Source organism: Pempheris klunzingeri, chromosome 8, assembly GCF_042242105.1.
Source record: "Pempheris klunzingeri isolate RE-2024b chromosome 8, fPemKlu1.hap1, whole genome shotgun sequence".
NCBI classification, from domain to species: Eukaryota; Metazoa; Chordata; class Actinopteri; order Acropomatiformes; family Pempheridae; genus Pempheris; species Pempheris klunzingeri.
This window is the reverse complement of record NC_092019.1, coordinates 5,236,179-5,253,858: the sequence shown is the minus strand read 5'-3', so window position 1 is coordinate 5,253,858 and position 17,680 is coordinate 5,236,179. Positions and strand designations below refer to the sequence as shown.

At 39.6% G+C, this 17,680-nt stretch overlaps 1 protein-coding gene across 1 annotated transcript in view; it reads right to left on the bottom strand.

The window, feature by feature from the left end:
* The window catches only part of LOC139205776 (intermembrane lipid transfer protein VPS13B-like), a 309,322-nt gene extending 292,656 nt beyond the window's left edge, over positions 1-16,666 (bottom strand). The window contains exons 1-3 of the mRNA XM_070836087.1: positions 16,574-16,666; positions 14,094-14,252; positions 12,359-12,502 (exon numbers count right to left, since the gene is read on the bottom strand). Coding sequence (XP_070692188.1) covers positions 12,359-12,502; positions 14,094-14,240 — 291 coding nt within the window. The 5' untranslated portion in view covers positions 14,241-14,252; positions 16,574-16,666. The remainder of the gene's footprint in view (positions 1-12,358; positions 12,503-14,093; positions 14,253-16,573) is intronic.
* Between the last annotated feature and the right edge of the window lie 1,014 nt (positions 16,667-17,680).

Below are 17,680 nucleotides of genomic sequence, written 5' to 3'. Positions count from 1 at the left end.
CATCCTGCTCCAAATCACTCGTATACACATACAAGCACAGACACACACATTGAGTCTGACAAGCAGAGGCCCTGTCCCCCAGGTCAGGGCCAATGGAGCACCATCTCTGGGGAGGATCCAGCAATCAGACCTCCTCTCTTCTTCTTCAAAACCATCATAAACAACACATTACGCCCTATAACCTCATTCAAACTGATAGAAAACCAAAATTAAACTGACTACCAAGGAGACACTGTGGATGTGATGGATTTCAGATTGTTTTTCCAGAACAATACCAAAAAATATTCACTGCTAACGTGATACACATCCACTCAGCAGAGAGCACAGTGCTCTGCTCCTGAAGTAGTGCCTCTGTGCTCAGTGCTACTTTGTGCCCTCTCTCCTCCGAATGTCATCCTGCTCATTCAACCTCTGCTCCTTCACCTGTCCCAATTTCTTCCTTCTTCCTCAACATCTTGCTAATTTTCTCCTCTTTTTTATACAGTTGCTTCTGGTTTGTCGCTGTCATTTTCTTCATCCCTCCACTTACTCTAGACCTTCTCATCCCATCCATAACCAGCTTGTCTGAAGCTTGTTTTAACAGTGATGACCCTGACTCTCATAAGAAAGGTTTCCAGCTGGCAACAAGATGAAGAGGGAGACTTGAAAAGTTTCAAACATACAGTCACAGTTTGGGACGGTTCCAGTAATGTGAAATGGTATGCAGCCACTTCTTTTACACTTAAGCTGCTCGGCCCATTGATGACGACCCCACTGGAATGTAAGCTGAAGAGAACAGAGCTCATCGCAGTTGACTCAAATTACCTTTTCTTTAACGTCTCTTGGCTTCGAACACATCCATCAGCTCAACTAAAAATTAGCTGCTAATGGGTTTTTAATGAAACTGTAACAAATGCAGAAAGCCATTACTCCATGATTAAAGACAGGGTTTCATTTTCTCCTAAAACGGAGGTAGACTAGAGGAGGCTGTTCCCAGCTAAAGCTGTAAGGACAGAATTTCACACTCCCTCAAATCAAAAACACTCATAAATGTGCAAAAGTTCGTAATATTACTATTATACTCCATAAAGATGCCTACCCTGTACACTAGGAGCACACACTAAAGACAAATACATGTACAGTCTTACACACAACCTAAATATAAAGACATACTCTAAAAACACAGCAGAGTGCAGCTGGAATCCATGGCAGATTGGAGGGATTAGAGCCCGAAATGAACCCAGATGAATATCACATCGTGTGACATTCTGAATAATTATCTCAATGAAAACAGCTCATTACAAAAATGTGGTCTCTCTCTCTCTCTCTCTCTCTCTCTCTCTCTCTCTCTCTCTCTTTCTTTCCCCTTTGGTTCAAGTAATTAAATCCACTACTGGGAAAGAAAATCCCCATTTACAACGCATGCACTGCACTAATGAAATATTACAGTCCTGAAATGTACACAATGTGCTGTAGTTTTTCAATAGAACTGGTGTGTTCCTTAGCCTTGAGTTAGTGTGAGTCAGTGTAACGGAGGACGTACAACTTATGTAGTAGAGAAAAGTTCATTTTCCAAAGCAGTCGAGCAACAGAAAAAGCTACTTCCATGATTTTGGAATAAAAAGTGTTGCCATGAAAAATCCAACAGTATAAAATGCAGCTAAAATGTCACAAATATACTCTACATTGTAATGAGATGTAAACGCTCAATAGTCTACAACTTTTAGGAAATAACAAAGATGGCCAAAGTCAAGCACCGTTATAAACTGCACAGCTAAAATCAATGTGCTGGTTTCTAATGTCAAAAATAAAGTAAGACAATCCACTTCAATATGCATCCAACTGGGGTTTACTTAAAGCTCGCTATTTTCTCTGAAGTCAAATTAATTCTCAGTAATTTGTATTTTTTAAAACCTTCATACCTTTATAATTATCTTAACCACAACAGAAAATAGACAGACTTCTGTGATTTCTTTGGAATCATTTCAAAAAGGGGGGTTGCTGTTTACAAGTTCTGCAAAACCCAAAGTGTTACTAAACACATTTCTTCCCTGCAAACAGTTACAATGAAAGCACTAGGTTAATTTTCCAAGCATATGCCTTTTTTCTTTCAGAAGCCCAAAAATATAACATGTTCATTAAAGAGGGGGGAGCAGAGACATGGAAAAGATTCCAATGCTTCTGCCAAAAAGAGAATGCACAATTACAAAACTGTTTCACTCTGAAGCTGGAGGAATCACAACGACAGCACCGGTGATGTCATGCTGGAGGTCTCTGCCAAGAGTGCCTCCACTGTACCCAAGTCAAACTGGCTATGTTTAATATCTGCCTCCAGCATGCCCAGAATAACAACAAAGACAAACAGGGATCCCAGTTACGGACCAGACCCACAGGGAGCAACAGAAGGACTTCTGATGTCTCAGTATTTCGTTTGGACATCTTGTTCAGCTGTTGTTCTCGCATTATCTTCACCTGAGATGATACAATTGGCTGAGGTTGCAGTACAGATCTTTTACTGTGGGACTGTAAAACATCTGTACACCTGCCTCAAACCTCTTCAGTGGTGCACGGTGGCTACAGAGGCTTGTCCTACAGCATCTCAGTAACATCAGTGCCATTATTGCCCATTAGTACATGACACACTCTACTAAGGACCTATCATATTCTGCTGTATTGGTTTAAACCCCAACATTTTCTTTAGTTTTATAAGTAAACCTCAAGTAATACCGGCCGAAACCAATCTTGTGTTTACAGTACAGTAGCTGTTTCTGCTCCAGTAAGTGTGCATAATTCTCCATTAATCTAGTAAATCTCAAAGCCAGGGTATTCATGCGTGAAATCGGTTTCTTTTGTTACAAAATGGCTTTTTTGCTGGTTTTTTCCCCACAATAGTAAGCAGGTCAGCAGTAAGACATTACAAAGCTGAGGGAACGCTGAGGTCAGCGCTCTTTCATCCTCGCTAACAATGTTTGTTTTCCACAATTGTAGTTCAACAAAGGATTTTAAGTCATAGTAACTCCAATCCCAAGACTTGATTAAAAGCCAAGAACAAGTAATTCAGACAGCCCACTGACCAGTCCTGATGTAGGTGCCGTGATGGAATTTGGAACCAGGCTGAACTGTCTAGATCACTGTGTCTCCATTTTCTTTTCATTGGAGTTCATTCAAATTCTACCGAGTGACCACTTAATGTTAACATACCATGTTCCTGCTGGTGACCTGTACTTAAACTATTATTGCACCTGACACACCAAACTGCTGCCTCACTGGTGGAAACATCAAAGAAAGGGAGAATGAAAGAGGCAGAACAGCGTGAAAGAAGAGCAAGAGAAACGGTGGTTAGAGAACAAAAAGCCAAGTCAGAAAAGAGGAAAAATGGGAGTGAGACAACAGGAAAGTGGGGGAAAAATCAAAAGAGAAGGAGACACAGAGAGAGAGAATGGGAAAGAGGGAGAAATTGTTCCTGATTTAGATCTGAGAGGCTCTGGTCCTTCAGATGTCTCCATCAGCAAACCACAAGCCCAGGCTGAGCATGTGAGGCATGCTGCTTACGCTGGCACAGCTACCCCCTAATGCTAATAACTGCAATGTGTTAGCTACAATAAAACACTCCACACAGACCCCTTACATTCAGCTGCATACAACACACACACACACACACAACTACGACACACATGGGGGGAATTCCCAAACACAGAGATAGTATTTAAGTTGTTTAAGCACCTGTTAATTTCTAATTCAAATAATAACCAGTTCACAGTGATTTGCCGATTACTTATGTAGCTAATCTAGTCGAGCAAATTGTTGCTCATTTCTTTTATGATAATAATTCACAATCTTTACAAATGGAGAAGAAAATAAGCCATCCCATAGAGATATCTTTCTATCTTATTTCAGTGTTTGTGTGTTGCTGAAAACTAGTGGTCAGGACCTGGATTTAACATAAACTGCCATTCATTTGTCAAAAACAGAACAACCCTGTTCCGAGCTTTGCCCATTATTCCATACTAAATATTGAGCACATTATAAAAGACATAAGCACCCCTTGAACAATGTAAGCACCAGCTTCCAAGAACAGCGCAAGCAGTGGCTGAGGCTACTCTGACAACTTAATTGTGCATGTGAGGTGCAGCTGGAAGGCACGAACTGTAGAGGCCTAAGTGTTCTTGGAGAGTATCAATGCTCTGAAACCAGCAAGATAGAATAAATCAAACCGAGAGAAATGGGAGAGGACTTTCCGTCAATGTTGAGAAATACCAAAGCCATACTGCAGGAGGTTTGAGCACGCAAGCAGAATGTAACAGGCCTTATGTTTGCATAGCTTTTCCTATACCTGGTTCCAAAGCAAGTGAGTACTGTCAACTTTCATCCGCTTACTTGAGAGATGGAAAACTGTCAACTTTACTTTGGAAAAATATGATTACAGTTTCATCACTGCAACATCTTGGAGTCATAATCCAGTCCTGTCCATGGATCCCAGTTATCTTATTGACTTCATCAGTGTAATGAAAGAAGACATTTTTCATATTTTGACTTAAATTTACATAAAAGACAAAAAAGCAATGAAACAAGAGGCCTGTCCCTTTCCAATAGTCAAATAGAGAGCAGTCCTGTTTTATGAGGTATAATCACATTTACATTTACATCTAAAACTTAGATTTGAAAAGTTACACGTATAATCTATGAGGTTAAAGGTGAGATTTGAAAGATTAACATATGGTTTGAATTTTTAAAATGGGATTTGAATATTTTAAAATGTAAATGTCTTTAACACCTGCTTTGCGTTCATGTCTGCCGTACAACGTCTGTAATGTCACTCAACTTTTATTTCAGAGTTTCTTGACACAGCATGCAAAGTTGTATTTAGTTGTAGCAAGCAGCAGAGGATTAACCTTCTGTTACTGCCCAAGCGGGTTTAGGTTGTTTTGAGCTGCTCTTTGAGTTTCTTTCCCCAATTAAAACTGTGTTAGAGATCCCAGCATGCAAAGCTGAAAGTACAGATTTGATTCTTTTAACCCTTTAACCTTCCGCTCAACCATATGGTAGAGCACATTTTGACTCACTAGATCTTATTGAAAACATGTTTTACTTACGACATCTCAACCGTTTGGTAGAGGCCAATATTTCAAAAAATGTTGTAATTTGTGCCCCAAGGAAATAAAATATATAAAGAATAAATTTTTCCATCACTTTTTTCTTGGTGCGGACCTTAAAGGGTTAAAGGGATATCTTAGCAAAGACACTTTCAAACATTTCACTTGTCCCATCTTTTTCTCTCAAGCCTGTCTTTCAACTTGTCAAAGAGTAATTTCAGTTTTATAAAATGTGAATGATTATGACATTACTTCATGCTCCCTGATCTATCTCTATGATGCTGTGTCTCTACTAACCAGCACCCCCATATCTCCACTCTCTGGAAATTATAACTGTCAAAAAGTTGTTATGGAAGATTGGGACCAAATACAACTCAATTATAACGTGTGGATTCTTATCATTTTGGTCACTTTAAAGAAGCAATGTGGTCAATGTCAAGCCTGGGCAATACAACTGATCTGCATGTTTATTATCTTTTCAGCTAACCATATGCCTTCTCCACACAATCTCTTTTTCTTCTCTCCCCCACCATGGAGAGTGACATGTTGTGCAATTATTCATATTACATTCTTCTTCTCTTACCCACACATTACAGGCGCTCGTGCCTGCCAAGATAAAAGCAAACACTACTGATTCCGGCACACTCTGGGGCAAGTGAAATCTAACTCATATACCAACACACACAGTAGAGCAGGGGAGCTCCTTCTGAAACACGCATCATCAAGTTAAGAATCATTAATCATTAACATATGAAACATTTTATACATTGAATATAGATCTACACATAGAACTCAATTCAGTATTGGAAGAAAAAAATGTATGCTCTGCTAAATAACTTGTGACTCGCACCTCATGTGTGATTTTTACTGGTTAAAATGTCCTGACTTTATAGCGTCATCATTTCTATAATAAGAGTGGAATTATTCATAGGTCAAAGGGGTGAGGGTCTGCTAAATGGAGCACACACTCAACCTGAGACATAAAAGACAGACCACCCACAGTTTGTGTAGCGTGGAGTCCCACAAGCCTACCTTTCTCCGCTGAGAAATAACACACAGAGGCTCACAGTTACTGTGTTACTCCTTTTTGTGACTTTGTCTCACCAAAAGTCTCTACGGATAAAGTTAGATCAACTGCATACTTGTGTCACACTCACACACACAACACAACACAAACATGATGATCTTAAAACCGATATAAAGTGGAAAACGTCTTGCCTAATTTAATGCAATCACTTCTTATTGGGTCTGTTCAGTTTAAGACTCATGAAGTAAATGGTCTTCTAATTACAAAGCAGTATCTTCCCAGATTTTCTATCCAAAGAAATAAAGCGAACATTAGCCTTAATTGCAAGGTAATCGTTTCCCATGCTGCAACATCACCAGGAGCACCCAGCAAGTAATAAGCTCCATTGAGGGATTGCTACAGTCCGGATGGCCTGAGAGCAGGGATTAAACTGTGGAGCGGCAGCATCCTGCCCATGGTGTATTGATCACCACTTGACTCACTGGATGCAGGAAGCCACTGGGTTTAATTTTTCCCCCAACCGCTTTCCTGTGTCTGAGGACTGTCTGAGGAGCTGAAGTAACCTCGTCCCACCAGGAACCCAAACCTCAAAGACAAAGCAATGTAACGCTGTGGGTTGTGTAGCATTGGATGACTCACAGGCAACGGTGGCTGGGTGCAGCTGGAATGACACACTTGTGCATTGCCTTCTGCAGATGCTTTACATCAGTTTGGAATGCCAAACACAGACCACTGCAATGGTTCACTCACTCTATGTTGAGAACTTGAATGAGAGGACAGACAAAGTGAATTTCATGACTGGTTTGAGTCTTCGAATCATGTGTTGTTGGAAAATATTTATTTGGCTTGTGGACACACCGCATGATTTTTAGCTTAACTTTTTTGTTCAGCGTAAACAGAGAATTACTGAGCAGAAAATTTCAGCATCATTACAACTCTGAAGCCTTCCTGAGATTTAACAATCCTGTCACCAAGTGGGTTGGCCTGAGGCTACTAATGCACAATACATGTATTGTAGCAAAGACAGTAGCCACACCCTCATATCTGGTTATAGTCTAGTCCTCATTGTCATCAGACCCAGTCTGACCTGAATTATCTCCCTGTCTTGTCAATGTAAGACAAAATATTAATATTACAGTTGAGAGTTTATTAGATCTATGCACAATCCAGCCTGTGCACCAGTAAAAACTTTGCAGATGGGTCATGAAACAAACAATGGAATGCAAGTTTTTGCATAAGTTTACTTGAAGGCCTGACAAACTATAAACAATCTGGAGGATGGCAATTTTTTATGATAAAATGGCTAAATACGACCCACACACACTCAGATCCCCCCTAAGCACATAGTAGACTATGATTCACTCTACTTCTGTCTCAATATAGTTTTCTTTGTCTCTCATCAGAAAACTTGCTCTGGCTTCCAACCTGCTTGTGAAATCCGCAGTGTGCCAACATTACTCCATCTTTTTATTATTTACAGTCAGAGATGGGTTTTGTTACTACTATGGGGGGTTGGATTGAAGGAAAATAGATTCTCCAAAGCTCCGTGTCTTCGCCCTCTGTCTCCTCAGTCCTGAAGACAAGGCCCCGCTGAGCTGATGATCAGACGGATTTATGGTGCAATCTCTGTAAGCCATTTGCTCCCTGCGAGCCGGAGAATCAAAGGCAAGATTTCCGGATGGCATTGGGACAGAGATTATCCAGTTTGTGCTATCTGATTGCAAACTTCCACAGGCTGTTTTCTTTTACTTGTTTAACTTTTTCCTTTGTTTTCTGACTTGTGAAAGATGAGTATCACGACATAAACAGACTGGGTCTCACTAGATGGCACGATGAAAATTTTAGTCCTCATTTTTCTCAGATGTTCACACTCCATCAACAAGAATTACATATCTTTACTTACATCATAAAGTAAAGCAGAAATACAAGAGACCACTATAACTGGTTGCACACAGAAGCTGGATCCAGGTTTCCTACTTAATGGGTTGTGGATTTAACACCTGGGTGGCAAAACCATGTTAAAGCAGTAGCATGCAGACTAAAGCTCAACAACAGGAAATCAACTGTATATCAGAGGTCACAATGTCATAAAACTTTTGTGTAATTAATTGTTTGATATCAAAAGGTCATTTGTCACATCTATAAATGTCTGTTTAACATCTGAAGTCAGTGCAGCAATCCTTTGTCTCGTAGGTGGTAGACGTATCAACAGAATAACAAATTTGGGTATTTAAGAAGTCTTCAAAAAGGGGTTCCCTCATTCACATGTATTATCCATTATTTAGGAGCAATGAGGTTTGGTGGTGTAAAGCCCTAAAAATAGTTTGGAAGGAATCTAACAGAAGAAAGGCCTAGTTGGACCATATGCCAAACCAACAAGTCTCAAAGGCACCTCCCCAAATCATCTTGAGGCAATGCATCAATCAGAACCTCCACATCAGTGGCAAATGCACTCAGCGGCCATAAAACTCCCAGATCAAGCAGTGAGCTGAGCCAAAACCAGAAAGGCTCTCCTCTGTAAACCCAAGCCCTTATCTTTGTCTCGTAAAAAATAAAGAGTGCCTGAGAGTGTTATGATCCACTGTAACTGCTGTCCAGCCAGTTCCTCTCTGTCTTTGCTGATCACACCTAATCTTCAACATCTGGAGTAGTTTACCACGATGTCAAGAAGAAGAAAAAAAATGTGCGTGTAATTTTGCAGCATTACATCAATGTTAGCTGTTAGGTCTTTCATTAAGGCCTGACTTCAATGCTGCTAATTTCTATTACTGCAACTAGCAAGAAAAACAAGAACAAAACTCCTAAAACAGCCACACGATAAATCCTACCTCCTACCAAAGGTTTTATCCTTCTCCTCATTATAGTGGGAAGCTTGAAGGCAGTAATGCCTTAAACCAAATGCTCAACATCACATCAGGGACCAGTTTCAATCCACCACATCTGCGCTGAAATCCTTAAAAAGACAACAGCACCTAGTGAAAAAAACAAATGTACCAAATATAGAACAACTGTCCTGGATGTGAATAGTTTGGTGTGAAACTGGTAAAACTGAAGATTGCTGCTAACTCCTTCCATGAGATTTTCATGGGGCAAATAAGATACTAGATGGAGACCTTATGAGTTCTATTAATAACCCCAGTTTCCATAGGGGCTCTGTATATAGAATGACAGATTTTAAAACCATTGTTTTATCCTGTGCGGCGCTTGACATTGTCAGACTGCTTTTTAATTTAGAACGGGCTCAGATCAAACAGGTCATTCATATTAAGTAACTCAAGAAGGGCCACATTGAGTGCGTCTTTGCACAAGGAGAAAGAAGTTAAAGTTGACTACTACAAAACCCTTTCATCCCCATGACCAATCTCCTGTTACATACATTGAGCTCTTAGGCCTCTTAGACCAGGGCTTAGTCTAATTTCACATGGAGATGTCCACACTAATAATTCAACTCATGGACTACAATGATTTACATTTTCAGACTTAAACTGAATGAAAAAATATAAAGGCAGAAGTATTTATGTGTGCATTAAATCGGAAATCTAATGTGTATTAAAGAAAGCATATGCACTGTACTTCAGAGCACGGTGTGACTTCAGGACACTAATAAAACCTAATGAATTTTGTTTGTAAATGGCCTTCAGTTTGTAAAATTAATGTAAAAAACAAGTTGACAACGTTTTTTCTAGTGCCATACTTTCTGCACTACAACTCCTCATTAAAGCTTATTTTAAGCAATTACACTGTCAGCAGGAGCTGTAATCTCCAACTGCTGCTAAACGCCCAAATTTCCACATTTGCTGGAAACTATAATTGTGAGCTGCTCTTGGTGCTTTGCAGATGGGTCCTATTGAGCAATCTGAATATCCCTAATATTACCCAGTTCCTCTCGAGGGGAAACAGGAACATTAAAAAGGTCCAAATAATTCCGGTCAAATTACACAACCCTTAATGAACTTCAAAAGACGTACGGATGTTTTTACAGGCCAGCGCTCGGGCTTTAACAGTAATTATGAAAACAAACCATATTAATGATATCATTTATCATTTCCACACTTTGGCCACATGAGGCCCACCACAAAGTTCCTGTCTCTACTGGACAAAAGAAACACTAGTAATCTACTAAACTTAAAATGTAAGATTTTCCATACACGGATCAATTTTTTTCAGCTCTTTTACAAATCCTGTGGGCCATCACCCAAATTACTTGAGGGCTTCAGGGAGAACTGCCATGGCTCAAGTTTTGCATGTACCTACGCCAAACTCCCTGCATCCCTGCTAGAACCTGATTAAAACTGGACCTGAGCCTGACATGTATATGAGCAGGATATCTAACCTCCAGAGAAATATAATCTTGTTTCTGTGAGACTAATGTGACAAAAGCCTAAAGACCTTTTCCTTCTTTCAAGGAAGTTCTCTCTGGGCTGACCAAAGTGGGAAACTGCCACCACAAAGATGACATGGCAAATATTGCTGTCTATTAATGTTCCAACAAAGTTGAAAGTGTAAAAAAGATTAAATAAAGGTAACACAAGTTACCAAATTACACAACTCTATAGCATGTAAGTAAATTGGCTGAATTCTCTTGGCTTAAGAACACAGTAGTCAGCCTCCTGTCTCCCGCTCCCATAGAGGAGAAGTGTAGCAGCTCATTTAAATTCCACATGCTAGAAGGACTTCTGCTGTAAGTCTGGCTTTGCTCCAAATTATGTCTCATGGGTGTACATACCACTGAATAATTTGTCCAAACGTCATTTGCAATTCCCCCAAAATCTTTTCTTGACTGGAAGCCCTTTAGAAAACATCTGTAACAAATAGTTGTTTTGAGACTACATGCATTACACAAGCACTGGTATAGGTACATGACCTTAAGCTGTGTATGAAGCATAAAAAACAAGTTTAAATTTCCATCGAACTAGAAACCTGATCGCATGAGCAGTAGCCACCTGCATAGTATGATATTTACCATTAGTTCTGGGTAGCTCAAGCTCATGTGTTACAAATCTTTTTGCCGCAGTCTATATAATTAGCTGTAATTGACTTCCCTTGAAATGTGTTTCTTCTGGGACATCTGGCCTTGAAACTTCAACCTTCCCAGAAAAAAACAGCGCCAAGCTACACTTTCAATTTTGCAAACTGCATGGGTGGCAAAGGTAGCACCAGTCTCTTCTGCAAAAACAAATCTAGCTAATCTCAAATCCCTTTCACATACCACACTTCAAAAATGAAAATAAGTATAGCTAAACTAAATACAATAATATAAATATTTCTCTTGGAATAGCCGTTCTCAGATTTATCTCCACGAAGATGCATGAAAGGGCTTAAAGCGGCATTTTTTACTGATAATTTACGAGGACAAAATCTCACACTTGGTGCGCACAGGTGCCCTGTGGAGTTTTCTTGTAAACTAGAAACGTTTCTGTTTACATTTTGTGTTACTGATCAAAATGCATTGTGCTTCCTTGAGGTCTTATAATAGTGTTGAATGAATTTCCTTCCTCATATAACATTTGCAAAGCCGATTTGTCTGAAAATGGCATCGTTTACATCCACATTTACAAGCTTCTTCTTCTTTGCTGCTTGAGACACTCAAATCAGTGACCCAATCCTAACAATTCGAAAAAGAAATGCTCCATAGAGCTACAACAAGCTAAATACTCAGCAGGGGACGTTTAAGCAGCCTGATATGACACACTATTTGTTTTTGAGTGTAATTCCAAATCTCATTATTGATTATGAGAAGCACTGTTTACTTCTCTTAGGCTAAATCAAACAGAGACTAATTACAAAAGAAAGACTGAGATGAAGAAGTAGTAAAAAAAAAACACTCAAATTCAGCATTATTTGCAGGTAACTGATGCAAATGTGAGATCACATAACTGTAACAGTATTCAAAACAAAGATTTTTAGACCAGCATGAACTGGAAATGAAACGGTATGTCAAAGTTCCTCTTCTTGTGATTTTCTAGCAAGTCAGGATTATGGTGTGCCTTTGTCACAGCAACTGCACCACCGGGTGAAGCTTGGCACAGTCAAGCTCAACGTGTTTAAAAGAAAGAAGAAAAAAATCTGCATTTGTTAATATGAAACAAAGGCCATTACGAAACTTCTTGGAGACACAGAGAGAAAAAAAGGAATGAAAAAGCTTAACTTTGGCATGAGGAGGAATTTCACATAAATAACAAGAAGATCTGGCCAGCCCTGTTTTGGCCCTGTAGTGGAATCGAGGTTAACGTGTTTCTCATACCAGAAAAGAACTAACCTGGGCTCCATCCTTCAGCTTGAGGATACACTCCATGGTGTTAATAGTGATGACTACAGGCTCTGAGCCCAGCTTGGTCCAGGGTACGTGGATACGCAGCTCATGGATATGACCACTCATGAATGTAAAGGGCAGCTTCAACTCCTATGAATGTGGAGAGACATAAAGAGATGAAAACAACAGATAGTTATGAAACTATAGTTAGAATAATCTGTACTATAGCATTACATCTGGGATGCAGACAACATTGTAAGAGCATGTGGCGAACTGACTGCTGGGGTTTCAAGAACATTTGGAACCTTCATTCATCCATTTTCTAACCCGCTCTTTGAAACTAATGTTTGAAGACGAGAGGATAGTAAAAACAACAGCTACAGATTACATATTGGTCACGCTTTTAACAAAATCAGTCAGATTTTCTCAGAAGCAGACGAATCACTGTTCTGCATCTTGAACTACTCTGTTTGAGAATGAGTCCCATGAAACCAGATTGCCTACACACAGGCTTCACATGCCTCCTACGCAAGTCTAAGCCAAAATACCAATAATCAAACATATTTCTGAGGAAAAGCTGTCATGGAGCTATTAGTACATCTGCTCGATAACCCCGGCAATGTTACGTCATTACAAGTTACTCTCTGTATTAAAAAGATGATCTCTAATTACACGTTTTAAAAGAGGAACTGTTAAACTGACTGCAATAAAACAAAGGCAAAGGGAGGATAATTGCCAACGTTTTGACACAGCGTTACACATGAAACTCCTAACACAATTCCCACTGTCTGTTGGCTTAAAGCTGCTTCCAATAAGAACTTTCATCACAAGCTCTGCTGGGTTAGGTATTGTTTTGGTTTGCTCTTCAGAAGCAGTCAGAATCCACTCAAAAGAAAATTCTTTTAACTCATGGCAGATTGATCTAATCCAGACATTACAAGTGTAAAAAAGAACACTGTGTCAAAATAACACTGCGGAGCAAAATATCTGTGTAAATCCATCCAACTCCTCCAAAATGACAGTAAAGAGACTGTATATGCACCTGGCTGAGCAGCATCGCTGCATTTGTTTTCTCTCATCCGAGTCAAGGCAACAGACCATGACTTTGTACGGTACATCATAGCTAAACTGCAGACATGGTTGAATAGAAAAAAATATGCTAAAGGGACACATGGTTCCACTCATTCTTTCATTTCCAAACATTTTACTTTAATTTGTGTTCTAAAGGGAACAACTTAAATTCTGACTATATTGTAAAGGCATTCTGCAATGCTGCACTATTGTGTTTACATGCTTAGCTGCTTCATCTCCTGCTGGGGGACTAAAATGCTAAAATTACTCATTTTAAAATACTAATTTTAGATTCTAGCCAGTAACAGCTCGATAGTATCATGTATGTGCCTGAAGCAATAAACAAAGTGCAAACAAAGTGTGGTGATTCCAAAAATCACTTCCCCAATAACAGAGGTGTGAGTGGCCAAACTCTAATCAGAGACATAGATGGAAATCTAAGAACCTGTGTGGCCCAAGCAATATGGACTTATAATCCATATAAGTTCCAGTAGAAACAATGTGCACTGGCTCATGACCATCATCTATCATTACTGCATGACATCCTTTGCCACATTGCCACTTTATGTGCTATTAAATGTGAAAATACATGGTCTGTCATCCCAATAAGTCTCGTCTTGGTTATGTGAGAAAGTTAAAAGGTGCAGGGGTTACATTCAGCATACAGTACCTGTTCCAGCACATCCAGCTTCAGGTCCAGCTTACTGAGCACCACATCTCCTCCCCACAAAGACAGCTGCAGGTCAGATGGCTTCAGATTCTTAATGTACTTGTTCACATAGCTCATCAGGAGCGGTGTCACATAGGACTCCAACATCTTGTCCCTGTCCTGAACACACATCAAACATTAAAGAAAACACTGTGATGTTATTCAATGCTGTGTCTATTTGTACATTTCAGTATTTATGCATTAAATCCCCAATATCGTCTTAATTAAACACTGTTGCTTCTGAGACTTGGCCCAAAGAAGAGACATTTTTCACAGGAGATATTTTGATATGTCACATCACAACAGCACAGGTGAAATAAATAACATTAATGATGATGACTGCCAGTTCCAAGGCAGCAGCACTGCACATGCCAGCTCACTCTCATGGCCTATATGGAGCCATAATTCATGATATTGAGTGTATTTGTGATTTTGCTGCTATGACAAGTCAAAATATCCACCGATTATTACAGGCTCACATTCTCTAGTAGTAGGTTATATTATATGATATGATTTCATGATACAATATATTGATGTTAACCTCAAACTGATGCAAAATTCAGCACTATGTTCTTATGATCTTTAATAGAAAGTTCATATTGTTGTGGTTCTAATCCTCCCTAAATCAGAGAAATAGTTGGTTGCAAACGTAACATCCGTAACATCACAGCGATGCAGGGTAATGTTTTGTGTTTGTGAACCACCATGTCTTGGTGGAGAGATGCCGTTGTATCTCTCTGTAGCCTTTGAGTATTTCTCCTCTCAGCTTTTGGACAGGGGTTTTTCAGTTACTCATCATAACGTTGCCTCATCAACTACAGCTCTGTCTTGTGGTGTTCACTGAGACTCTGTCCTGGATTCGATATCTGATACAGGCCCCCCGCAAAAAGTCCCATCATCATTTTTAGATTTTTTCAGTGAACATGAAATGCAAGAATTACCATTCCCACTAAAACAAATAATTCTCTATCGCCACATGGCTAAATGCTTATTCCTGCTCCTGCTGCCGTTGTCCTAAAGATTTCAATCAATCAGATAATCAAGCTGATAGACTGGGCTTTGAGTCTTGACCAGCACGTCTTTTGTCTGGTTCACTCCTGTTTCTACCTGCTGAGGAGCATTGCTCAACTCAGGCCCATTGTGTCCCTAGTTGAGATGGAGATAATTATTCACACATTTACTTCATCATTTTTTTACTTTTACAAATCAATTTTCACCTGCCATTGCCTACAAAAGGTCCTCATGTAACACCAATTTTGATTTATTTATTTTTTTACACTGGCTTCCCATTAAATTCAGAATGCAGTTCAAAGTTTTTGATATCACATTGAAAACCTTGTAAGGTTACTACTACTACTTCAAAGACATACTGCAGTCCTAAGTTAACAGTAGCACTCTGAGATCATCTGATCTCTCTCCCATTGGACTTAAGATATGTGGACATATTTCAAAAGCAGCTCAAGACCCACTTGTCTAGACCTATATTTGTTTTTTAGTATCTTTTTCAATCTTATTATTCTTTACCGTACATCTTTGACATATGCTGTGCTGTCTGTTATTTGTGCAGTACTTTGAGATACCTGCTCACGAGGGATCCTGCATTCACTCGGTTGCCAGTTTATTAGATACACCTTATGTAGTCTAATACAACAGGCCTGTGATAAATCATGAAGGTTATAATGTTCAGTCTTTTGTTGAAACATGAGTAGATTCAGCTGTGGGGTCATTCTGGAGGATGTACTTTGTAATAATGATAAACTGCACTTTGTTATACAGAAAGCTGTTTCAATTTGTAACCTACCATGGCTGACATAACTGGGGTGGACAAAATAATAGAAACACCTGGTTGTATAGCACAGTACAGTAGTGGTTCCTTCTCTACTCCTTTGAAACAGTTACAACAAAACCTGAAGGGAGGTTTTATTGCAGGGTGTTGCATTAGGTTGTATTATTTTAACTAGGTGTACTAATAAACAAACAGCTGAGTGTAAATAAACTTACTTACCTACTTATCCTATGACAGATGGTTTATAAATATAAAACATGCATTTACAAACTAACTAAATTAGAAGTGTAAACTCAGGCTGCAGGTGCAACTACAGTTGCTCGTGTAGAGCTGATATTTACACTTATCCAGCACAAGACTAAAGAGGAAACGCTAGCAGTACTTAACGACCCAATTTCGAAATGCAGAGCAAATTCAACTAATGTAAATTGCTGCTTTATGTGAAGCAGTGTGTCGTCCTAGGAAATACGAAATTTAACTTACTGCGGAGTAGTTAGCCAGAGAGGCTAACTATGCTATCTTGTCATTCTAGCTATACACACCACAGTAGCAGAGCTAAGAAGCTACGCTAACTGATGAGAAGAAGTCGCCCTAACTTCGTTTCGACTGGCTCAATCGTGTGGCCACCGGTAAAACAGAAAAAGACCCTCCTTACTTGACTCCAGGGTGTATCCTGTAGCTATCTCTTCAATTCGTCGTTTAATATAACATGTTCATTCCATTAACTGACGTTAGCCACATCTCTCAACAGCTCCACCGCAAACGTCATCAGTAAACACCAACGCGGCTTCCGTATGCCTTGCGTTGCCTTTGTGACTGTAGGAAATTTACAACTCCATGTTCGGTGCACATATACAACCAAAGTTAGCGGCCAAAAAGACACTCGAGAGTTCCTGTGATACATGACTGGGTTAAATATGATATTCACAGACAGATGACGGAGATTACAAACACAAATCAATGAGAACATCAGCTTCTTCATGCACATTGTCTCTTCCTAATTTTTGTTATTGAGGGCACCAGGTGCCGTAGTACCAGTTGGGTTGGAAATAGACAGAACAGCAGCTCATATCGCTGGCGTTTCAAGAGAAGTTTTATCAAAATGTTCAATCAACATGTGCTTGTAGTCACACCACCGACCTCTCTGTGTAAGTTAGGATTTACGAGGAGTACATGAAGGCATCATTGTACATCCGCACGCCGCTCACCTTTAAAGTGAGATCAGAGAATAAACTCCACAGTGGAGTTCAACGTGCAGGCAACTGTTTCTCTTGAAATGTTTTTTAAAAAAGGCTATGTCCTACATCCTCATCACTGATGAGGTTTCATTTTAAGGACAGAGGTGCCTCTTCGCTTACTGAGACAGAGACCTACGGAGCCGTCAATGAAAGTGAATAATGAAGGAACAATAGATGCATCTTGCACGCACATGTGACTTGTCTGGTCTCCAAACATCTCATTTGAGAGCTCATCTAACCATAAATATGAGCTCAGGTGTCATAATAATCTTAATATTTGTAGCTGTAGGCTCACTGAAGTACACAGATTGAGTGTTAGTGGAATAATAAGTGATTTGAACCTACTTTGGATTAAAATGCAGACGCAAATACTACGGACAATGAATGCTGAAGCAAAAAACTATTTTAAAAAACTAAATTAAGCTTGTCCTTCACAGGCCTTCTTTGGTTTCTCCGGGACTATTGGTGACCTTGGAATCATAAAACCTGGCTTATCAGGCAAATATAAAATGGGAGCGAAAAGC